This window comes from Aplosporella prunicola (assembly GCF_010093885.1).
Source record: "Aplosporella prunicola CBS 121167 unplaced genomic scaffold K452scaffold_14, whole genome shotgun sequence".
NCBI classification, from domain to species: domain Eukaryota; kingdom Fungi; phylum Ascomycota; class Dothideomycetes; order Botryosphaeriales; family Aplosporellaceae; genus Aplosporella; species Aplosporella prunicola.
In genome coordinates, this window is record NW_022983542.1 from 516,785 (window position 1) to 539,698 (window position 22,914).

The 22,914-nt window shown below is 53.9% G+C and overlaps 8 protein-coding genes across 8 annotated transcripts; 5 read left to right on the forward strand and 3 right to left on the reverse strand.

The window, feature by feature from the left end:
* Window positions 1-517: 517 nt before the first annotated feature.
* On the reverse strand, window positions 518-3,538 carry K452DRAFT_228667 (uncharacterized protein; the record flags this gene model as incomplete). The annotated part of the gene is made up of 4 exons (XM_033536978.1): window positions 518-2,938; window positions 2,991-3,148; window positions 3,214-3,287; window positions 3,348-3,538. The coding sequence occupies 4 exons, from the start codon at window positions 3,536-3,538 to the stop codon at window positions 518-520; spliced, it is 2,844 nt and encodes a 947-aa protein (XP_033397086.1).
* A 1,116-nt stretch (window positions 3,539-4,654) lies between these two features.
* Window positions 4,655-7,313, forward strand: K452DRAFT_319004 (uncharacterized protein). Its single transcript, XM_033544206.1, has 3 exons — window positions 4,655-5,696; window positions 5,757-5,859; window positions 5,921-7,313. Exons 1-3 carry the CDS (start codon window positions 4,938-4,940, stop codon window positions 6,982-6,984), a joined length of 1,926 nt encoding a protein of 641 aa, XP_033397087.1. The 5' UTR covers window positions 4,655-4,937; the 3' UTR covers window positions 6,985-7,313.
* A 1,451-nt stretch (window positions 7,314-8,764) lies between these two features.
* On the forward strand, window positions 8,765-10,578 carry K452DRAFT_319005 (uncharacterized protein; the record flags this gene model as incomplete). Its single annotated transcript, XM_033544207.1, has 5 exons — window positions 8,765-8,941; window positions 8,991-9,056; window positions 9,108-9,434; window positions 9,488-10,204; window positions 10,273-10,578. The coding sequence occupies 5 exons, from the start codon at window positions 8,765-8,767 to the stop codon at window positions 10,576-10,578; spliced, it is 1,593 nt and encodes a 530-aa protein (XP_033397088.1).
* A 794-nt stretch (window positions 10,579-11,372) lies between these two features.
* Window positions 11,373-12,296, forward strand: K452DRAFT_298756 (uncharacterized protein; the record flags this gene model as incomplete). The annotated part of the gene is made up of 1 exon (XM_033542148.1): window positions 11,373-12,296. The coding sequence occupies one exon, from the start codon at window positions 11,373-11,375 to the stop codon at window positions 12,294-12,296; it is 924 nt and encodes a 307-aa protein (XP_033397089.1).
* Window positions 12,297-12,355: 59 nt separating this feature from the next.
* On the reverse strand, window positions 12,356-13,883 carry K452DRAFT_272202 (uncharacterized protein; the record flags this gene model as incomplete). The annotated part of the gene is made up of 9 exons (XM_033539078.1): window positions 12,356-12,422; window positions 12,481-12,537; window positions 12,587-13,108; window positions 13,162-13,197; window positions 13,251-13,327; window positions 13,387-13,491; window positions 13,542-13,594; window positions 13,660-13,707; window positions 13,759-13,883. The coding sequence occupies 9 exons, from the start codon at window positions 13,881-13,883 to the stop codon at window positions 12,363-12,365; spliced, it is 1,083 nt and encodes a 360-aa protein (XP_033397090.1). The 3' UTR covers window positions 12,356-12,362.
* Window positions 13,884-15,045: 1,162 nt separating this feature from the next.
* Window positions 15,046-16,193, forward strand: K452DRAFT_298758 (uncharacterized protein; the record flags this gene model as incomplete). Its single annotated transcript, XM_033542149.1, has 5 exons — window positions 15,046-15,122; window positions 15,178-15,421; window positions 15,478-15,642; window positions 15,693-16,010; window positions 16,062-16,193. 5 exons carry the CDS (start codon window positions 15,046-15,048, stop codon window positions 16,191-16,193), a joined length of 936 nt encoding a protein of 311 aa, XP_033397091.1.
* Window positions 16,194-16,374: 181 nt separating this feature from the next.
* Window positions 16,375-18,575, forward strand: K452DRAFT_298759 (uncharacterized protein; the record flags this gene model as incomplete). Its single annotated transcript, XM_033542150.1, has 3 exons — window positions 16,375-16,405; window positions 16,501-16,633; window positions 16,682-18,575. The coding sequence occupies 3 exons, from the start codon at window positions 16,375-16,377 to the stop codon at window positions 18,573-18,575; spliced, it is 2,058 nt and encodes a 685-aa protein (XP_033397092.1).
* Window positions 18,576-21,485: 2,910 nt separating this feature from the next.
* K452DRAFT_38640 (uncharacterized protein) lies at window positions 21,486-22,031 on the reverse strand. Its single transcript, XM_033546598.1, has one exon. It carries the CDS (start codon window positions 21,964-21,966, stop codon window positions 21,541-21,543), a length of 426 nt encoding a protein of 141 aa, XP_033397093.1. The 5' UTR covers window positions 21,967-22,031; the 3' UTR covers window positions 21,486-21,540.
* Window positions 22,032-22,914: the final 883 nt, after the last annotated feature.

Sequence of the window (22,914 nt, forward strand, 5' to 3'; positions counted from 1 at the left end):
ATTATGGGGGGTATTAGGCATATTGTGATACTATTAAATCTTCGAGCTCAGGAAGTTTTATGAACTTTTTGCTCCTATGGAATAAAATCACAAGTTTGTCCAACGAGAGAATTAGGTGTACAGCAAAGGATTATCGCTCCATTCATCCGTGTTTGAAAACAACCCTCGTAGCCAGCCACCGTTATAGAAGACATACAAACGTGAAAGAGGGTGAAAAAAAAGTCAAAAGCGGCCTGCTGGATATAGTACATTAGTAGAAACAGGAATTTCAGAGGGCCGTGTGAAATGGAAAGTAGTAGTAGAAGCAAAGGCGCGACAGAGAAGGGCGCAAATAAAAAGCAAGGGGCGCGCGCGTTCCCGTAAACTTGGTCGCTAACAGCAATGTATCCTCCAGACCCAGCTTCATCCTTCCATAAATTCGTTCGGCCATTCTGACCAGCACGTGCCTTGATTGACAGCTGCCATCTGTTCGTAGCTTCGCGGCCACACTCATTAATCCGCACTCCATCTGCTTTTCTCAAGTCTTGACGTTGACGACGAAGTCGGTGCTCAGCAACTCCTCTGCCGTCGGGCGCTTCTCATGATCGATTTCAAAAGTCCTTCCAAGGAAGTCTGATGCCTCCTTGCTTGCGTTGTCGGGAATTGTAGGACTGGCATTTCCGCCTGCAGCACCGATCCTGAAAATGGCTTGCAGCTGCGTGCAATCCGCGTGCGGGTGCACACCTGTCAGCATCTCCACGATCAAGCAACCGAGTGACCAGATGTCCGCCTTGCGCGTGTAGGCCGTTTGCTTGACAACCTCGGGTGCCATCCAGAAAACGGAACCTTGCAGCGAGACACGGTTCTTGTTCTTTCCGCCTGTTCCCGAAAGAAGCGTAGAAGCTTCAACGCGTTTGGAGATACCAAAATCAGAAATCTTCACTTGACCCTTGTTGTCAACAAGGATATTGGCGCCTTTGATATCGCGGTGGATGATGTCCATGCTGTGCAGGTACGCAAGACCCACTAGAATTTGGCGGGTGAAGTTTGCCGCCAAAGTCTCCATAAGCGGGCCGTAGTTGACGAGCATCGTCGCCACCGATCCACCAGGGACGTATTCGAGGAAAATGTTGAGGTGCGTTTCGTCGGAGTTGGAGCCGAGATATTGTACAATGTTAGGGTGTTTGAGTTCGCGCAGCAAGCCGATTTCGCGCTTCAGCGCATCAAGCATGCTGGTCTTTCTCGAGTCAGCAACCCCGCCAGTGGGCAGTCCGACTTGCTTTACTGCCATCAGTTCACCAGTGATGGCGTGCAGCGCAAGATACACGCTTCCGAAGGAACCTTGTCCAATAAGAGCACCTTTCATGTATTTGACGTTCTCCCAGGAGTCGGTCTCGAGGTATTGCTCCAATTCTTCGTCATACTCTTCACCGTCGTCGGCCATGGCTTGACTGAGACGTTTGTTGAACGAATCACCGTTTTCTGTGCCTTGGCTGCTTCCTGCGAAGCTGCTACCACCATCATCGAAATAACTTTGAAGTGTGGTGTTACCTTCTGGATCGGTAACCGCCAAGGTGTCGGAGCCGCTATCGGGACCGAATGAGACGTAGGATTTGCGGATAGAGGACGAGTCGGTCGGAGACTCTTCTTCCAAAGGCTCCAATACTGAAGAGGTGACAGAGTCGCGATACGCCGTTGGAGCAAGCCCGCCGGACGGAAGACCCAGTCGCATAACGGAAAGTGGCCGCAGGGGCTTGGCTTGACTACCGTTGCCAAGCCACTGGTCAGCTATTGATGGCAAAGGTGGCGCGTCCTTCAGGCTGGATGCGACACTGAAACTGCTGAGGGTACTGAGGCGGCTTGCAGCCTTGCTTATCCTGCGCGATCGCCGAATCGACATTCTCATCGTCTTGTCAATCTCTCCCTTTTCGACGTCAGGGAAGTAGGATGCCAGATCCGAGGCAATCAGGTTGCTTGGTGGACGACCTCCGTAGTACTGTTTCATCCGCCTCGCAGGTGTGCTTCCGGTGGATACTTCGCTGTCGGTGCGCTCCAGGTCTTTGGCCGTGGAATTGATGTGACGTTCGCGTTCCTTCTGGGAGGCCGGAGAAAGCGGATAGCTGACAGCTGCCAATGATTCCCCGGTAAGTTTTTCGATTTTCAGTTGACTCCGGTTATTGCTCGGCAGGATGACATTGTGCTGATACGATTGTTGCTGCGTCGAAATGTTTGCAGCAGCTTTCAGTTGGTCGTCCTCTGGTTCACCTGCGTGGACCTTGCGCAGAATGAGCCTCGCCCTTTCCATCCTAGTGCGATCATTGCACACCCTTAACAGCTCGACGTCGCTCAAGCGACGACACAGGGCCGGATTGGGATCGGTACCATCCAGGACGTAAAAGCAGTAATTTTTGACGTGTGCTTCGTTCAATGCACCCTTCCTCAAGGTCTTGAGCATAATGTCTTCTGCTGTTCTACAGCCTTCAATTCCAATAACCGAGGACCTGCCATTATCGAAGATGACCCGGATGAGAGGCTTGTCGGCTGGCAAAATGCTGCTGTTGGTTGTATTATCCACGCTTGGACTTGCCCGTACATGGTTCACAAAACGAGCAGTTTGTGGTGTCTCGACCGGTGTGGTTGCGCTCCTTGCTCCACGGCTGCTAGAAGAGGTGGCGCTAAGAGGTTGGGTAAAGTAAGATTCCTGATCTTTCTTCCCGGGATGCTTAGGGCTGTAGGCTGGGTGAAGGTTGCGGTTGTCTTGAGGCACAAGTGGTGACCCCGGCCTAGAGGGTTTCTTATTAGATTCGGCCGGGTTGTAAGTCCAGTCGCCGAGCGTAGTTTGCCTCGATATCCTTTTATCCGGGCGTGAGGTCGTAGCAGCTCGAGTTGGATGCAGAGGCCTTGGGGAACCAGAAGACGGAGGTGTGAACTGTGCGCTATCGAGCAGTGCAAGAGAATCCTACTCGAAAGTTTAATAGGAGTAAAGCAACTTCAAATGAAGGAATACTCACCCTATTCGTATTACGTTTCGAGGTCCTCTTGTATTCCCTGTTTCGGAACAGCTTTGCCTGGGAGCTGATTCGTATGCGATCGCCAATTTTCCTTATTCCCATCTCCTTGAGGTGGTTCGAGTCCATCTCCATGAGGACCTCGCCCGTGATGTTGTTGGCTGCGAATGCCGCATGTTAGTCATTTACAACTTCTCATACATGGCAGATGATCCCCTGAACCAACCTTTAAAAAGTTCCTCATATTGCGGCAGGTTGATGCTCTTCAGCCAGTCTCCCACCCTTTCCTCGTCCCAGCTCCTGCATGAGGTGGTCAGCATTTTTGGTTTCCTTTGTGTTCCGCTGTCTTGTGCGCCATACTTGACTGAATCAGGACCGACATGGATATCCGAGAATTCCGACTCAGTGGGGCTAGCAAAGTTCGTGTGATGAGGATTTGAGGTCGGAGGCTGGTGCCGCCGACTCGAGACGCTCGCCGGGTAATGGGAAGAGGGCGGGCCGGAGTTCGCCATGGGCGCGACATACTGCGATTTCGACGCGAGCATGGCCATAGTTGTGGTGGTGGTTTGGGTCGAGTCGGGAGGCGGGCGGCGGGCGGCGAATATGCGAGTCCTAGCTTATCACTAATAACCAAGATACGGCAGTATGGTCATTGCTGCATAGCAGCAGCTAGCGACAGGGGCCAGTGGCGTTATCCGCGGGGAGAGCGAGAGGCGCGCGGGTGAGGGGTTGAAACGGTCGGCGACAAAGAGAGGTAGGGCGAGAATAGGAGGCCGACGATGGTTTTGGCCGAGGGACGATTTGACACAGGCCTCGAGGTGTCGCAGTCTCCGGGGACTGGGGTCGCGCTGGGGTCACTCCGCGGATGCCTGCACGGGAATCGCGAGTCGGCCACGATTCAGGCAGGAATGGTGTTGGTGAGACAGGGACCTGCCGTAGGGTCTCACAGAGGTTGAATGGAGGGGCGTTGGGCGTGAAGGTGGCGGGGAAGTGATGGCGCCGGGGACAAAGAGAGCTGTCGGGCGGCTAGCGAATTCACGAGCGAGAATGGCGTTCTCTTTGAGGGTCGTCGTGAGGGCTGAGTATTTGCCGTCCGTACTTCGGTGAGGGTCCTACAACATGAAACAGCCCTAAAACACTAGCTTCTCCAACAACCACTCACGCCGTGCGCGACTTCAGCAGTGCTGGCCTGGCTGGCTCCCCTCTCTCTTGGCGGGAGGGGGGGCACTGGGGGGGTTTGCTGACTGCGCGCGAAGCGAGGCAGTTGGACGAGGGTCTCAGACGGCGTGGCCAGCCTCTCACGGCGAGAGACGTGGCTCTCCCCATCACAGCCGCCGTTTGCTCTCGTTCCGGCGTTCCCGTGTTTCAGCAAACACCACGGTCAAACATGACGTCTGCCCCCAGGCCCCTGATGCTCCGGCGTCGTGACTATACTACGTACAAGGAGATTGGGGGATGGTCCGGGGTCTGGAGAGCGTGCCGATGGTTTGGTTCAGCGCGCGGCGATCACAATGATGTGCAGTGCTGATTGCAAGCAGCTGATGCCCGGCAAGGCGCACGCCATCCTGATTTGCGCCTGCTTGGTTACCTCGTTCGCCCTCGCGCCTGTTTCCCGTTCAGATGACGCACGGCTTGATCTCCCCCACCCATCCACTGACCATCGCCGCCTTTGCCTTTCCGGCTACCATCTCTGACCGGTCTATCAGCACTGCTTCCCAATCCTCCCACCGGTCGAGCTGCCCAACCGCCCAACCACAAGACCGGGACTCTTTCTTAAACTCGCCCGCATCCCGCTTGAGCCCATCGCTGCCTACTTCGTTCATAGTCCAGCCTCGCGCGCATACCCGACGCGCGCAACGTGATGTGAAAGCAGCCAGCTGGCTCAGACACCGCTGACCAACCAAACCACCCGACTCTCTCCTTACCTATTGCACCACCGCCAAAAAGGTCATGGCCTACAACGAGGGCTACCGCAGCCCTGACCAGGCGCCCTACTCTTACGATACCCATCCAGACTCCCAGCTCCATCCCTCTTCAGCCTCATCGCACCACCAGAGACCCGCAGTTCCCTACTATCAAGAGCGGTCGCGCGCCTCATCCGACGCCCGGTCCGACAGTCCCCAGGCAGGCCAACCTGTCTATGATGCCGTGAACAATGCTTTCGACCAGTCCGATGCCGCCAGCCATCTTGACCCGAGCCTCGTCGCGCAGATTACAGAACAAGTTCGGAGGCAAGTCATTGATACACTGAAGTCGAGTGGTCAACTTCCTCCAAAGAGCTATACAACGTCAAGTCAGGCGTACGCTCAGCCTTCTCCAGGAAGTTCTGTTGAAGCCTCGCTGCCACCACGCGACATATACACGCCTCCCTCCCCCAGCCGACATGAGAGCATACGTTCGACCGGCGGGTCCAACTCGCCGAACAACGCCGGGCAGGACACATACTACTACAAAGCTGGTCGTGAAAGGGAAGGATCAAACCCTAGATATGCTGGCAAACGAACTGGATCGCCGACGGTAGTGGACTACAGCTCAACGTCACAATATACTACGCAATCTCCGCCGCCTCAAACCCGGCCAAGTGTAGAGAGAAAGTTGACAGAGGTCGAGGAAACAGCAATCGAGAAGACATGGCAAGCCCTCTTCGACGCAAACGGACAACCTACGCCCAGACTGGGTCAGTTTTTGCGTGGATTGGCTCTTCATCTGGTGAGACACTGCTCTAGGCTTTTCCTTGTCCTCTTACTGAGTTGCTGATGCTCTCTCAAGATCAGTGATTATGAACCGAAGCGTAGCCTTGTAGTCACTCCCGTGAAGATGCGAAAGTTCTACGAGGAAGTCTTGTGTGAAGATGAGACAATTCCCTGGGATAGTGAGTTATTACCTACTGCATCACAAGCACTGAGCCGTGATGGATTGACAATGAATGCTAGCAATTTTCGGGACTCTGTCCAACGAATCCATCTCAAAGATGTATAGGGACTTATGCTGCCAACACCATTTCGTACAGGACGATGTCAACAAGATACCGGACATCCCTTCTCTGACACCAGATGGCTTCCAGACCTGGATGACGCTTATGATCCAGGCTGACCCTGACTTGGAGTTCAAGCGGCTCAGCAAGGCCGTCAAGTCGATGCCCATCAGCAATGCTGATGATCTTAAGGAGCGCTTCCCAAAAGAACTTTCACGGCGACTCTTCCCTAAGGCAGGGAACACTCAAGCCCATCAGCATTGTGTCACGGCGCTTTCCGCTGATGGCAAGATCCAAATTCGCTCCAACGCCTTTTCACCACCCCCTTCGAATCAAACAGGCCATTCATACTCAGCAGAGCCGTGTGCGGTTATCTCGGATGATTCGGAAAACGAACCAGCAACCAGTATTCCGATCGAGCGCGAACGAAAGCCATATTCGGCTCGCGAGGGTGGTGGAAAAATTTACGAAGATTTATCCGCCAACAAAGGAAGCATCGGCGGCGGCTCTGCCGATATTGCAAGCGGTGCGCGTCAGCCCCGCAGCCAGTCCAATGCTTCCGCGACTGTGAACCCATACCGGCCTTCTGGGAGCACCACGGGCAGTGAATATCCGCCCAATACAGCACAAACGCGGCAGCATCATCGCATGGCCTCTAACGTAAATCCTTCTTCCCGTCGCCGTAGCCCGAGCTTCGGCAGCGGAAATGACCGATACGGAAGCCGCTCAGAGCCCAATGTCTTAGACATTCCGTCGAGTTACTACGCCAGCAACATCTACAATGATCCGGTGGAAGATGACCCCAATGGCGCGAGAGCACGCTTCGCCAAGGATGCTGAGGCGAGGCGCAACGAATGGGCGAGAAAGCAAGCAGAAGAGGATGCTGGCGGGAGCGCTCGATCATACACTTCCAGCAGCCAGGGAAGGCATGGGACTATCTATGACGACGAGTATTACCGTGGCCGTGCGGAATACGATAGCCATGGATACGGAGGTTATCCGCCACCTCCTCCCAGATACTGAGACGACGAAGGTTTGATGACTGCCTTTGGTCTGATCCGAGCTGATCACTCTTCTTTTATGCTTGCATGTGTTTCTTTTCGATTTTCAATGGTCTCTTTGCAAAAACACTAACTCATTATACCCGCTCCAAGAAACAGGCTTTTCCTCCACCGTCACATAAGTTCTCTCAATTCATTTTATCGGATTGGAAGTCGGAGTATGCTTCTTGGCTTATGTTTTTTCAGCAGTTTTCATTTTAGTACAGTGCTCCAGCAAATGCAAATAGTTCTGATGGAAGCCAGCGCTTCGCCTCAGTCATTTCTTTTACTGTTTATGCTTTCAGCAACGCGATCAATATTTGTATGATATGATCGAAGCAAACAAGAAAGCAAATGTTTGTCTCTATGATGGCTGCAGGAGCAGAGCAGACAAACTGATGCTAGACGAACTGATGCTAAAACAGGGAACAAACCAGAACATACGTAGTAGACGGTGACATGTGTTGTGGGTACAAAGCGAACACTTGCACTGCCCACATTTACGTCAATGACAAGCTGAAGGCGCCGATCTCCGCCTTATCTTAAAAAGAGTACAGAGGTGGCGAAGCCGTTGGGGATCCGGGTCGTTGCTTAGTGCCTATGCCTGAATTTGAAAGCGACAGCTAAATCACCGAAAGCAGAAAATCCGCGAAGCTTCGAGACTCTAAACTATGACCCAAATTGGCAGGACACAGCATTTGGAGCTGAAAGTCAGCCCTGAAGTTTTAGTTAGGATGAAAGATGGCGAAAGGGACTAGACCGCGCCGGAGCCAAGCCACCACCGCCACCAAAGCACGCGAGCAATTCTCCGCACACCGCTCGCCATGGACACACCTTGACGCGTCGCCTTAATGATTTCACCATCGCCTTCTAAAATCCTTCGGGCGCTCCCGAGCACCAACTACAACTGGATCGCTGTGGCCCAGAAGGTGGGTATAGCTGCCGTCTTGGCGGCCTTAAACATCGATTTGGTGAGCTGAACGTTAGGGGGAAAATCGCCCACTAACGGCGCCTTCCTCTAATCTATCAACCGCTAATCGAATGAATTGGGTAATGCGGCTGAGGTCTGACTGAATGAGGATAAGGAGTGGGGTCCGGCCAAACCCAGCTGAATGGTGAACGGTTTCTTTGGGTCGCGTGCGCAGCTACTTGAATGGTCCAAGGGGACTCGGGCCATCGGCTGTTACGAATCACCCCCGAAAGATGGCCAGGGAGCCCGTGATAAGATACTGGTCAATGCCATGGTGGCGTATGTCAGATCTAGTCTGGCTCTACCACGTACCATAGGTACGCAAATCCCCCATCGATCAAGATCTGATACAGCTTGTCAGATATAGACTCTAGGGACATAACTCCGGCATCGGCTCCGTTTAAGACCCACCTCCTCGATGTGAATTTCCGATTATCCTGTGTTTGCTCTGGAATGCTATTGCATACGTAGTAGATGTTGTCGATCTAAAACTGCTAGCGCAGGGGCCCCTGGATTGCCAGGTCATTCCTTGATCGAGTGCACGAGCTCAAGGTGGAGGAGATGAGTGGAGTGAAGCTTGTCATGAAGCCACCGGAAGCCGCGCCTCTTGTACAGTCTGGCTAAGGCTAGCTGTTAAGCACATCTTACCTCGAGTCAATGCTCACCAGAATGCTCTTGCGGAGTTTGACCGGGACAGACTACATAAACATGGGGATCACCCTCCCTTGGCTCCCAGATTTTCTGCCTTTCGGTTCTGTCAGCGTTCACTGCCTAGTCCTTGTCATCCTTAACAATGGCCAAGGATGAGTCAGCCCCTGCTGCGGAGCTGTTCCCCTCGACGGAGACAGCGTCCAAGGCAGAAACTGCTACCCCTGATGATGGAAGCGCCAGCGAGAAACGCGACTCCGATGTGGAGTCGGGGAAGTATGAAACCAGTGGAATGGATTCGGAGACAGAGAAGTCCAATCTGGTATGTTTTTCCATTTCGAGTTCGATGAACTGTACTAACCTATCTCAAGGTGACTTGGGAAGGCCCAGATGATCCCGCGAACCCCAAGAATTGGAGTAATTCAAGGAAATGGACGGTAAGTCAGTACCATACCCTGTCGGAAACTTTCATGTGCTAATAACACTAGTCTGCTATCCTCATCTCGTGTTTTGCTTTCATATGCCCCTTATCATCGTCGATGGCCGCACCAGCTCTGAACAAAATTGGAGACGATCTCGGTATCCCTGAAAACTCGCTGGAACTGCAGTTGGTGCTCTCGATTTTCGTCCTGGCATATTCCTTTGGCCCACTTGTACTGTCTCCCTGTTCTGAGGTCTGGGGGCGTACGCGCATCATCAAGTTCGGCAACCTGTTGTTCATCGTGTTCAACACAGCATGTGGCTTTGCTAAGACCGAAGCACAAATCACAGCATTTCGCTTGATTGCAGGCTTTGGCGGAAGTGCAACTCTCGGAGTATGTCTTAACATCTAATAAATTCAGATTTCAGAGTGGCTAATTAAACATAGATGGGAGCGGGCGTCATCTCTGACTGCTGGAATGCCGAAGAACGCGGAAGAGGCATGAGTATCTATCAGCTTGCCCCGGTCTTAGGTCCGGCTGTCGGACCTATAGCCGGCGGACTTATCGTCTCTCACACGACCTGGCGGTGGACTTTCTGGACCATCACCATCTTCAACGTTGCCATCCAAATAGGTGCAGCAATCTTCCTGAAAGAGACCTACGCGCCTAGGCTCCTGCTCCTCAAAGCCAGGAAACTCCGCGCGGAGACAGGCAACAACCAACTCCAAACCAAGTGGGAGAAAGATGGACGCACATTGACTAAGCTCGTCGGCAAGGCACTCACGAGGCCATGGCGCTTCCTAGCCACGCAGCCAATCATTCAACTGCTAGCGCTGTATCAAGCGATGAATTATGGACTGCTTTACCTCATGATCGCATCCTTTCCCTCCCTCTGGGAGGGCCGCTATGGGATGTCCACCAGCATCGCCAGTCTGAACTACATTTCCCTGGCACTGGGCTCCCTCATTGGCGCGCAGGTCTGCGGCCCCCTCATCGACGCCACGCACCGCCGCTTGAAGAAGCGCCACGGCCTTGGTCCCGACGAGCCTGGCTTGCCAGAATTCCGCATCCCGATTATGATTCCCGCGGCTATTATCACGCCCTGCGGCATCTTCCTCTATGCCTGGTCCGCGGAGTACAAGGTCCACTGGATCGTCCCTAACGTGAGTACCATTACTAAGAAACCCCCTTTTCCCCTTGCAGGAACATGTTCTAACCATTATAACGACAGATCGGAGCAGTGCTCTTTGCAGGTGGCAGCATGGTCTCGTACCAGTGCATCCAAACCTACGTCGTCGACTGCTACACCACTCACGCGGCATCCGCATCCGCAGCCTCGGCGTTCCTGCGCTCGCTCGCTGCTTTCAGCTTCCCGCTCTTTGCGCCGTACCTGGTGCACAACCTCGGCTATGGCTGGGGCGGCAGCGTCTTGGGCTTTGTGGCGGTTGTGCTGGGCATTCCGGCGCCGTTGCTGTTTTGGAAGTACGGCAAGGCGATTCGGGAGTTCAGCTTCAAATACATTGGTAATGATGGTTGAGGGGGAAAACTTGACGTTGTGATGTTTGCGGCTCGGCGCCGTTTTTTTTTTTCGATGGATTTGGCTTTTTTTGCCTGTTGAATTGCGTATCGCATAGCGTGGTGTTGGGGCTGGCGCCGTTTTGGCCTTCTGTGTAAAATGGTTCTGGGGTGGAATTCGCCATGATACCACGCGTAGCTTCTTGAAGTGCGCATCCAAAGATTGCTTGTTGGGGGATTTATCGCTGCTGGTTTTTGATAATATTGATTATTGCGTTTGATGCAATTGATGCGCTTGATAGCCTGAGTGAATACCTACCATATTGCACTTAAGTATGGAAAAAATATGGGTATTGTGCAGTGGAAAGAAGATTTCGGCGACATTCTTATCTGAGGTTGCCAAAATTGTAGGTGTTTTCAACCAGGGGTTCTGGAAATATATATCACTGACGCACTATGAAAGGATTATTTAGAACTTGGGACTAAGGAGTCATATGCATGACAGTTATTAGGCTTACGCCACTATTAGCGTTCGTCATGATTTGTATGTCTGTTGCATTGTTCCTCGGATCATTCTGTCCTGATTGATAGGGAAGCTGTTTCGTGTTCACCCTTGGTAGACCCAAGATGTCTCGATCGTGATGGATTGGCAAACTTGGTACGCGAGCAGGTAACCACGGAAGCCGCTTAAACTTCTTTTGGTACACTGACCAGTCATATCAGCAATTGTGAAAATCTGTCAAGATTAAAAGGGCGGCATCCGCTAGATTCTTCGAACTCCCCATCCATCCATGAACATCACAATCAACACCGAAAATGCCGACACTTGACGGTTCCCACGCCAGCATGCCTAACAACAATACACAAGACCAGAAGAAGGGACACATGGGAGGCCTCCCGTCTGAACTTCAGTGCCAGATCATCGGCTACCTCGACATCCCATCCGTGCTGCAGATGCAATGCGTATCCACGCACTGGAGGACAATGATAACCTCCTGCATGAACCTTGACAGTGTCATGGATCCAGACCGTCGGACGTTCCTCAAGATCTTTAACAAGGCCCAAGCAAGTAAAGCCTTTATACCACACGCCTCCAAGGACGAGTCCCACCGATTTCAAAGAAGACTCCAGAACAACTTGTTCGAGATTTCCGAACAGAAGCCTCATCAAAACTCGGATGAAGGCTACCTACCCCTAAGTGGCACGAGGACACACCCACTTATTTTCGAAAACCTACCTGTTGTACTTGAGGAGGAAACCAAATCCCCTTCGCTCCACACCTGGCTGAGTGAATGGCCGAGGCAGGCTGTCATGGACGGCATGTGGGGCGAATATAGAAATATAGATCGTTACTTCCCAAACCCTTGGGGGGAGGGAGTTCCTTATGCGAAATTTCCAATCACAATCTACGACCTGGGAACAGGAGCAGACCTGGGAACAACAGCAGTAGTCATCGCAGTTCTACTGCGTGATAGACCGAATCTTTTTCCTGTATCGCCTAAATATTCGCCCGGGAATGAATTTACCCTGTTGGTTATTAGCGGTGGAGGCGAACTGAATGGACACATCATAAAGGCTGGCCATTTTGGAGGGTACGGGTTCTATACTTACTCAGTGGACTGTATTAAGTTCGAGGACTGGCTCTCGATATACGTCGATGCTCTGGAGATCATAAAACGCGAAGGAAGTTTTGCGTTTTGCGGACCTATTAATGCCTTGGGGAATAGCTTGAGGATTTAGGTATATGTAGTTTACACGCTGCAGAATGGAACCAGGAGAGAATGTTATAGTCATTCTATATATCTACTACGACAGGTCGAGCACGACGCGTCCTTGTAGCTTACCTTCATTCATTTCTTTGAAGACCTAGACAGAGGAGAAGTTTGTTAGCGTCCACAAATTCCAAACATACACGAAGACTTACCTCTGTAAGCTTATCCATCTTCTCCGTTCGATAATGCGTCTTCACAAGGCCTCTTGCCTAAACCCAATCAGTACTCAGTCCCATGCCGCAGATCCTTGATACTCACAGCAAGATCCAGCGTCTCGATCGCCTCCTTCCTATCCCCCACCGCAACACCGACAATCTTCGTCGACTTCGCAACCATGTACTGTGGCAGTGCGCCCGCAATCGCCTTTGGCTCGCCCTCCGGAATACCAACAACCACCATCGTGCCACCGAACCGCAGCAAGTCCATAGACTGTGCATAGGCCGCATTCGCACCAGTCAGCACCACGACGGCATGGGCTCCCAGGCCGCCTGTTAGCTCCTTGACCTTGTCCAGGATGGCGTTGCCCGCTGACAGAGGGATGAAGTGCTCGGCGCCGGACTCCAGGACCAGATCCTTCTTTGAGTCTGCGTCGATTCCGATGACGCGGAAGGCCATGCCGCGCGACGCTATCTGTGCTGCGATGTGGCCAAGCCCACCGCCTGCGCCAAGCAGCACGACCCACTCGCCGCTTTTGGCGTTGCTTTTGCGGAGCGCGGAGTAGCTGGTCACTCCGGCGCAGAGCATTGGCGCGGCGTCGGCGCTGTCCAAGCCGTCGGGGATCTGCAGCAGTTGTGAGACTTTGGAAGAGGCATATGAATGGTTGAAACGCTTACGGGGCTGACGTAGTTTGCCGGTGCAAGGACATATTGCTGTAGATATATCAGTCTGGAAGTGCAACTTTCTCCGTGATCAAAGGCCATACCTGAAATGTTCCGGGTGTGTAGTACCCGCTGATTTTCTGATTGAAACACACACCGTCGTGTCCAGCAAGGCAAGCAGCTGGATTGCAAGCAGTCAGTTTCGTGAATTCTGTACTTCTGAAAGTTGTGGTGTCGTACAGCATGAGCCGCAGATGGCGCTGACCCATTTAATACCGACTCTGTCGCCAACCTTTACCGTAGACATGTCGGTCCCAGGGCCCATCTTAACAACCTTACCAGCACCTGCAATGAAGTTAGCACATGATTTGCCTGATTTGTAGATGATTTTCTACCTTCGTGGCCGCCAACTTGGCCAGCCATCGTGGGGAAAGGAAGCTGGGCCCAACTAGCGGGACGGGGATGGTAAGCAACTTGTCATTGTCGTAGAACCTGATATGAGCGAGACGGTACCTGTTCAGCATGATTCCATAGTCGGAATGGCAGACGCCGGAGTGTGTTCTGTAAATGCGTTAAATTAAGCCACTCGACACTGAAAGAACACGCTCTTACAGGTTGACGAGGACCTCCCCATTGCCTGGCTCTGGCATGTCCAACTCCACGACTTTCGTGGAGATGGTGCCAGGCTTGTCATAAATGACAGCCTTGTATTTCTGGGGAAGATCGACGGAGCTCATGATGCTAGAGGCGGGAAGACGGCAAGGTGGCAGGTGAATGGAAAGAAAGATGAAGAGCGATTTGGGAGGGCGATAGGACAATATAAAAAGGACTGGAAAGCCCCTGAAGAGTGGCTATCCATTCCACAACCGGCCTCTATTTTCCTTATCCTCGGTGCTTAATCGCGGGGTAGAATGGTGGGGCGCCCACACGACAGCTGTTTAGGGTGACGCCAAGCGTGGCTTTGACCGGCGCACATCTTGCGGGGGCGCAAATGGGATGGCTGGCCGAGGTTTCTGGTGCCTGTGGTGCGGCGTTAGACGGGATTTTATTGGTCGTGTGATGGAGGAGTTGACGTCGGGTTGTGGGGAGGGCGTTGCCGATTAGATGCCCGTGCTGCCCCGCATTGTACATCGCTGCAGCAAAGACCTCTAGCCTCCTTCATCATCGTCACCATCATCACTTTTCATCAGCTCACATCTAATCCATCATGTGCAGACAAGTCTGGTTACGACGTGTGGACTGGTCAGCATCTTGCGACCATTGAAAAGGCGTATCTCGCTGTACCCGGTTAGGTTTTGTGAAGCTATCTGCACGAATCATCACCAAAATTCAACGTTAGATGATGATTGGATCAAACTGTACTGTAACAGACTTTGAGGCTCTTTCCTGGCCCTTTTTTTGAGGCATAATGATGTTTTGCTGGATGATATGGAACGAGTGTCGCGGCAACAATTCCCGACGACCTCGCCAGCAAACGCAGACAGACAGAGGAGAGGAGCGGTGTGTGCCTACCCGCTCATGGCCCATTTCTCTTCGCGTTTGCTTACAGGCGTATGATATTGAGTGAGCTACCGAAACCGACATGGGTTATCCTTCGAGCCGGCAGCCATTTCAGTAGGTACCTTCACAGTAACTGTGACAAACGGTCACCGCCTCACGGAGAGCCGCGACTGCCTCATTGCACCTGCCCGTTACGGCTCTCCTCTCCCCCAAAACTTCCAGGCATCACTCCCATTTAAAAACTTTCCTCTCACGACTTGCAAACTTCAACCACCCACTGCTGCACTGTCTGGGGTCCTGCTTGAGGCCCGTTCAATTCAAGCTACATACTTTTCTTCTTCCGACAAGATATTCCATCTCTAACTCCCCACTGTGTTGACTGAACACGCGGTCGCCATCATGGCTCGTGGTTACTCGTACAACTCCTACAGCAACTTCAGTGCGTCTGATCTGAAGAACATTCAGCTTCCTGACAAGTAAGGCTGCTCAACACCCACTTAATCACGGCGCTCTAACATTCTGTTCATTTAGGATCCGCTGCGACCGTTGTAACCGCTGGAAGAACCCGACTAACTTCGCCAACAAGCGCCTCAACGATCTCAGATACAAGATCAAGTACCAGGGTAGGAACAAGACCAACAGCCAGGGCGGGCTCACTGCTACCTGCAGCGCGTGCACTGGTCAGCAGGTCCAGGAGCTTGAATGTCACATGTGCAAGACCTGGAAGGGCCTTGAGGACTTCGCAAAGGCTCAGCGCAAGAACCCAGACCATGCGGTATATTCTCTTTCCTCTCCATGATACATGAAGACCCAACTGACATACTATTGTAGAAATGCAATGAATGCATGAGGGAGCAGCTCGACACCCAGCCTGTAGAAGATGACAACCAGGTTGACACCAACTCTTCGTCTTCGGGCGACGAAGATGATGATGACAACTGGAACGACAACACTAGTTCGTTCTCTGATGAGTACACGAGCTTGAAGCCGAAATCGGTAAACGGCGCAATCCTAAACCTCATTGTAGGGTACTGACAGAGATACAGTACGCGACTTCCACTGACGGAACGTCCAACACCGGCATCTTGGTTCCCGATCTGGACGGTCTTTCTTCGTCTGCCAACGAATCCTCTACGGGCGAATTCTACACTCCGATAAACCAGAACACACCCGCTGCTAGTGAAGCCAGCGGCCGTGCCAACACTCCGAGCTCGGCCTGGGGCGCTTCGTCGTCTTCCACTGGATTCAACCCTTTTCAGTACGGCCATCCCCGCGGCAAATCCTCCGCTGCTTCTGTTGCCGACTCGACCAGGACCACCGGCACTGTAACCACAGGCTCCAGGTGGGCAAAGGTCAAGGCTTACGTGAGTGGTTCTTATGTCTGTCGTTGATGAAAACGACTAACCGTATAATAGAAGCCGGAACCCAAGGGCAAGCAGGCGGCCATGGAAGAGGACGCTTGGGATGTGACCCATGACTCTGACACTGACAGCGACGATGACGACGAAGACGATGACGACGAAGACCACAAGGGCTTTTGCCTCTAACCTTGCGGGTTGCAACTCTACTAACGGCCGATTGCTTTTCATTTTGATTCAGATTGCTAGCTGGACGGGCGGAATTGAAAGGGATCTCCTTCGCTAGTGCATAGGCTTACTTATCAAAGATTGAAACAAGTGGTCTACGATAGGCAGAGTGAGCAGCATATGGGTAGCTAACTCTACATCAATGGGACAAGTCGGAACCTATCCTACAGTGTGTATGTGATGCATCTTATTTGCCATTGCGTGATTGGCCCAGTAGTTGGTAGTGCACGGACCAAGACTTGATTTGCCACATGACTTCGTGATTGAGCTAGCGATGTGGCGCGTCGCGGCGCCGCTTCTCGTCTCGCCGCCTGCACCTTCAAGCTTTCTTCTGCGACACACTCTTTGTCAACTCACTCTCACTTTCTTTTGCCAAAAAGCTACGACACCACCGCTGTCATGTAAGCCCCGTCCGCTCCCCGCCACTCAATATCGCTAACCTTCTTTAGGTCGTCAAGAAGACAGGGCGGAAACCGCATTCGCGGGCCCAACTCAGCTTTGACGGACTTCCTGGCGGCCAACAATATTTCCGCCCAGCAGATCCGAGATGACTACGAGCAACGCCGTGCCCAAGCAGCCCAGCAGCAAGCCACCGATGCCACTCAACCACAAGAAGAGTCGGCGTCGACATCCGGCTCGACCCCCAGTGGGCGCAACGCGCCGGAGGTTGAGGCGGGTCCATCAGATTCGAAAAAGAGAAAGGCTACCTCGACTCTCGCGGAGAAGAAGGCTTTAGCCAAGATCAAGAAAAGCAAGGAATTCCAAAGGCGTAAGTCCATAGGCAAAGGTTTCGACAGCGACAGCGATTCAGAGTATGACGATTTTCTGGCCCGGGACATCTACAAGAAGAAGCAGCCACCACCTGGACAACTGGAGAACTGCGAGATTTGTAACAAGCGCTTCACAGTCACCGCATACAGCAAGACCGGCCCGGATGGTGGACTGCTCTGCACCCCTTGTGGCAAGGAGTTGGCGGCTGATGCTGGACCGTCGAAGAAGGCGAAGAAGGCAACCGCGACGAAGCGGCGTCGCAAGATTGAGAGCGATCGCATGGATGCATCCTACAAGCCACAAGGAGCGAAGACGTTGCAGCAGCTCTGCATCGAAAAGGTTGCGGCACACGCTAACGACGTTGACGAATTTGGTGATCTCCCTGAGCAAGTGCTTGACAGACTTGGTGAAATCTTCTCCAAGAAGCGAGTGCTTGATCCTCGGACGCTCAAGCTCTTCCTGCGATCAGACTTGGACGGTCTTGCAGTTCATGATTCAGCTTACTTAGAGACGGATGACTACACGCAGATTTTCATGGAGGTCCCGCACGTCCAGAAGGTGGTCCTCAGGAACGCCGGTCAGTACAAGGACGAGAACATGAAATACATGCTGGAGAAGGCGAAGAACATCCGTTCTCTGCAGCTGTACGCTTCCAATCTCGTCTCGAACGACATGTGGAAGCAGCTGTTTCTTCAGCGGGCGGATAAGTTAGAGGAGCTCAAGCTTCAGTGGCTCGACGCCTCGTTCGACGATGACTGCGTTGAGACTATGGCTCAACACTGCCCCAACCTAAGGCGCCTCAAGCTGAAGCGTTGTCGTCAGATTACTGTTGCTGCCATCAACTCCATATCACGCCTCCAGAACCTGCACCACCTCTCTCTACAAACCAATGCCGAAGTAGAGAGCGACCGTGTCGTCAACCTCATCGGTTGCGTAGGTGCTAACCTCGAGACGCTCTCGCTCGAGACAATGATCGATTCTAACGACGATGTCCTCTCCGCTATTCATGATCAGTGCCGCAATCTCCGCAAGCTCCGCTTCACTGACAACGACCTCTGTACCGATGCCGGCTTCGTAGCCTTGTTCACTGAGTGGGCCAACCCGCCACTGCGTTTCATCGATGTCAACAGCACTCGCGACGTAGACAATCAGCACCCCGATGGTCCAGCGGAGCCCAATGGTCTGGCATCCGAGGGTTTCAAGGTCCTCATGAAGCATTCCGGCCCGAAGCTGGAGACGCTGAACATTGCATCCTGCAGACACATCTCGCACGCGGCCTTTTGCGACGTCTTCGACGGCCAGAAGCAGTACCCGCACCTCAGCAAGATTGATATTTCGTTCTGCAACGCGGTGGATACGACGGTTGTTGCGGGTATCTTCAAGAGCTGCCCCAAGCTGGAGCGCCTGGTGTCGTTTGGCAACTTCGGCGTCGAGGACGTCGTGGTGCCACGCGATGTTGTGCTGATTGGCGTGCCCAAGGCGCAAGACACGATCGAGCAAATCGGCGAAGCATGGATGGGCCTGGATCAGGCGATGGAACAGATGGCGGGGGTTGTGGGTGTGGGCGCTTAAAAAGGGCTGCAGCTTGCAGCGGGCGTGGGGTGGGGACCAACGAATAGGCGCGCGCGAAGCACGCAGGGTGCGTCATGGATGAAACGGGGTTGCAGGCTTTTTCTGGACTTGCCGCTGGGGCTTTTCGGGCGTATCTACATGGGCGATTCGGTGGATGGCTTCTTTCGGACATGAAACGGAACTGGACGGGACGGGGTGGGACAGGAATGGGATATCTCCATGGAAGGCGAGCTCGTGTCGGTAAGGCAAGTGCTGCCGCAATGGCTGGCTTATGGCGCATCTTGATTTTTCTTTTCTTTTCTTTTCTTTTCTTTTCCGTGTCTTTCTCTCTTCATCCTCTCTCTCCCCCCAAAAACACGAGGTCAATCTCGATCTCGATCATCAAGCAGAAATAAGAAACCATGCGATGTAAAACATAGCTCGTACTGCTGCAGGGCCTCCGCCGCCACAGACAGCTCACTCCTGCATAGCTTTATCGCTGGCGCGCGCATGCTCTTTTGCTCTTTTTTCTCTCTCAAACATTGCCATTCATGCTCACTTATCCGTAACTTGCCAGCCAGCCAGCTAGCGCTCCTCGCGTACCTACCTACCCGCCACACTCACGCTTGCTTACACCCATACACAGGCATGCTGCATGCATGCTCACGCTCACTCGCCCGCTCGCTCACCACCAATTCTTACACGCGCGCAGCCGCATAATCAGTAATTTCCTTCTCATCTCCGCGCGCGCGCGAAAGAGCACCGCGCTGCGCGTACAGATGACATGACTGAATGCATTTACGAACGCCGCGTCTAAGCTATACTTACACACATACACACGCACACATATGCATTGCTTTTGCCCCCATCGGCATCCTTCGTACATGTACACTCGTACGTACGTACGTACAGTCTGTATGTACATGCGTGCTCGCGGTACTCGCCGCCGCCGCCCGTGGCCTAGGTCCCTCCTCCCTAGGTCCATAGGTAGGTACGTCGCAGCCAGCCAGCCAGCCGCGTGTACCCCCGCGCGCGCCCGTCAGCCCGCCCGACCCCGTCCCTAGGTCGTAGCCTCGTACTTCACGCCCTCTAATCCGTACCTACCTAGGTAGCGGGCACCAGGCACGGCGTTGGCGTCGGCGTCGGCGTCTCGCCCGCTGCCGCCGTCGCCGTAGTCGTCGCCACTGGCTGACGGGCGCCGGGCCAGAAAACACCTTACGTGCCGCCGGCGGGCTTCCTGATGGGCGGCTTTTGGGCGCGCGCGCGCGCGCGTGTGCGAGATTGCGCTGCGCGACCGGCCGACTGGCTGGCTGGCTGGCTTGCTGGCTGGTTGGCTGGTTGGCTGGCTGGTCGGCTCACGGCTGGTTGCCGGAAAGACGGGCTGCGCACAGCAGGGGCAATGGCGTAGTGTGCGCTTGTGCGCTTGTGCACCTACCTGGGTATCGTCCTCCTCGTCTGCCAGTTGGCTGGGTGGGTGGGCGCGTTTGCTGCTGTGCTTGCTTGCCTGGTATGCGGTGCTAGGTTTGGTGGGCGCGTTGCGCTGCACTGCACTTGTGCATTGCGTGCATGTGGGTATGTGTATGCGCGCGCGAGCTCGCGGTGCTGGATGCTGCGGTGCCGTGTGTACGGTGCTGGCGCTGTCAGGTACGCGATCGAGGCCCTGAGGCTGGCTGGCACACACACACACACTTGCAAGCGCCTACGCCTACGCCTAGCGCTGGTAGGTAAGTATCTAGGGGAGGGAGGCAGCGGTGGGTTGCAGTAGCAGTGGCAAGGCAGAGCCCAAGGCAGGCATGAGACACCACACCCACCCACTACACTACCCACTACCCAGGCACGGCACGGCACACTTGCCCGGCGCCCTACCAGCCTTGCAGACTGTCTGTCTGTGGGTGTAGATATATGCGGGCGGGCTCTAACCACCCAGGTAGCCGGCCGGGATCCGGTCCACGCGCGCGCGCGATAATATCAGAGGCGATGGAGTGAGGGTGAGACATCAAGTAGGCTGGGCACGAGACGGAGACGGAGACGGAGTCTACTCCCTATTCCCTGTTGCCTGGGTAGGTACGAACGAATGAACGTGCCTGACCTTAGCTTCCTTGCCTTCTATCCTAGACAGGAAACCAGGAAAACGGTCCTCCGTCCGTCTTGTATGGCTGGCTGACTATGCCGTCAGTCATCCGCCTATGGAGGACGGATCGGGCGTGCGGATTGCGGGTTAGCGCGCAAGGATGTGTGTGCATGTATGTGTGCATGTGTGTATGTGGGCCGTAAGGCTGGCTGATGGCCGGGCCCGTCCGATTAGTTATCAACTTCTCTCCAGCTTAGGTAGGTAGGCGTACCGTACCTACTTAGTGCCGGTACGACGTGTGGTGGTGGACGTGGTAGTGGGTGGTTATGCTGGATGTACATACATATGCGGGTAAGCACCGCTGTGCCTAATCGAATGGGACTGCAGGACACCTAGGGTGTGCCACCGTCACTGGCACTGCTTGGTGCGGCCGAGCCGGCTACTGGGTACGTACGTGTGTATGTACGTTTGGGTCTGTGTATGCACTGGTGGCCTGGTACCTGAGTCTGAGCCTGCAGGCAAGTGCAGCTAACCAAAGAAAAGCAAAGTAAAGCAAACGAGCATGGCGCGCTGCAGAATACCTTACCTACCCACTGCCAGGCTAAGCAAGCGAGCAGTTGCGCATACACGCAAGTACGCAAGCACCCAACTCCAGCCCACTGCACCGCGCTTATTCCTTCCTTTCTTCCCTTCCCCTCTCTTCCTCACGCACCTCGGCTCGCAGCCACCAGCATGTATGTACGGTACCCAGGTCCTTACCTAGTACCTACCTACCTACCTACTGTACTATACATACCGGCCGTAGCCGCACAGTACAAAAAATAGCCATATCCACATCCACTACCCCGCCTAGATACACTCTCCATAACGCATAAATAAGCACGCAAACGCTCCTCCTCTCCAAATCCTTCCTGCCTACCCGCAGTCCCGCACGGCCACTCCGTCGGCGATGCCGAGCGAGCAGACGGCCGTTGTCGATCGCGTTGGTAGATCAGTCAGTCCGTCAGTCAGTCGGTTAGTTGGTTGGTTGGGCCCGCCTAGCAACGGCATGGCATGACATAGCATAGCATAGCATAGCAAGGGATTATTACCCCGAGCGATCGGGCGGGCGGGCGGCCGTGCTTTCCGCCCTGTCCGGTCCGGGGCAGGGCAGGGCAAGGCTTGTTGGTTAGTAGGTAGGTAGGCACAGTAGGCAGCTAACCAGCTCAAAAGGAAAGACGACACGAAGCGGAATAAAATAGAAGAAAAGAGAATGGAACAGAACAGATCAACCGCACTTGGGCCTTGGCGGCTGGCACCACCTGCCCGAACGATCGTGAGTGTGCGTACGTGAAGCGTCATGTGTGACGGACTACCGCCCGCTAGGTGTGGCTGTGGGTGTGGGTGGGTAGGACAGGGCCGGCCAGACGTTAGGTTTACGCGACCACCTACTCTATTTGCTTTGAATTTATCCTATGCTATGCTATCCTATCCTATCTATCCATCCATAGGTATCGTACATACTTACGCATAACATCATCATGCATGCACACTACACACTACACACTACACACTACACACTACACACAGCCTCAGACCTTATTCCCGCACAACCTACCTAGCAGCCGCCAAACGCGGGAGTGCCCAAGGTAGGTATGCTTGCAAACCATCAGCGGCAGCATCGCTCGGTCGTGCGTACGCACGTACAAGCCCAAGCCCACCCACCGCCTCGGCACCGGGTGCCGGGCGCCGGCTCCGTCCGTGGGGGCGGGAGGGGGTGCGCTGGCGCCGATGGATCGATGAGCCGAACTAACGGGGGGCCGGGGGCTGTTGGTTGCGTTGGTTGGTTTGGGCTGGGTTGGATTAATTTCGAGAGTGGAGGGGAGGGGATTGACTGACTGAGGCGAGGGTGCTGGGGATGTGAGATGTGAGATGCGAGATGGGATGGGAAAGGCTTTGTGGAAAAGAACGGAGTGGCTATAGACACAGGCAAGCAAGACTGTCATCGTGGCAAGTGCGTACGTGGTAGATAGTATATATAGATACCCATTATATATGTATATATATACTCTTTCTCGTGTGGCGGCGTAGTAGCTAGGTAGTTCGCCACTGCGCCGCGCACACCATCGTGGCGTCGTCGCTGTCGTCTTCTCGTCGACGTCGTTGTTCAGATGCCCCTCGCATAACAAAAACCCCGCCTACCCACCCTCTGCGCCACCGTCGCAAGCACTCGACGTACCCGCCCCCAGCCTTGCTCGTGTACTCTTTTGTGCCGAGACGGAAGGGGGCCGTGCGCGCCGAAGCCGTCGG

Coding starts and splice junctions, on each gene's coding strand:
- K452DRAFT_319004 (XM_033544206.1), top strand. CDS start 4,938: ATGGCCTACAACGAGGGCTACCGCAGCCCTGACCAGGCGCCCTACTCT. Junction 5,697..5,756: donor GTGGATTGGCTCTTCATCTG/GTGAGACACTGC, acceptor TGCTCTCTCAAG/ATCAGTGATTATGAACCGAA. Junction 5,860..5,920: donor TGAGACAATTCCCTGGGATA/GTGAGTTATTAC, acceptor AATGAATGCTAG/CAATTTTCGGGACTCTGTCC.
- K452DRAFT_38640 (XM_033546598.1), bottom strand. CDS start 21,966: ATGACGCTTCACGTACGCACACTCACGATCGTTCGGGCAGGTGGTGCC.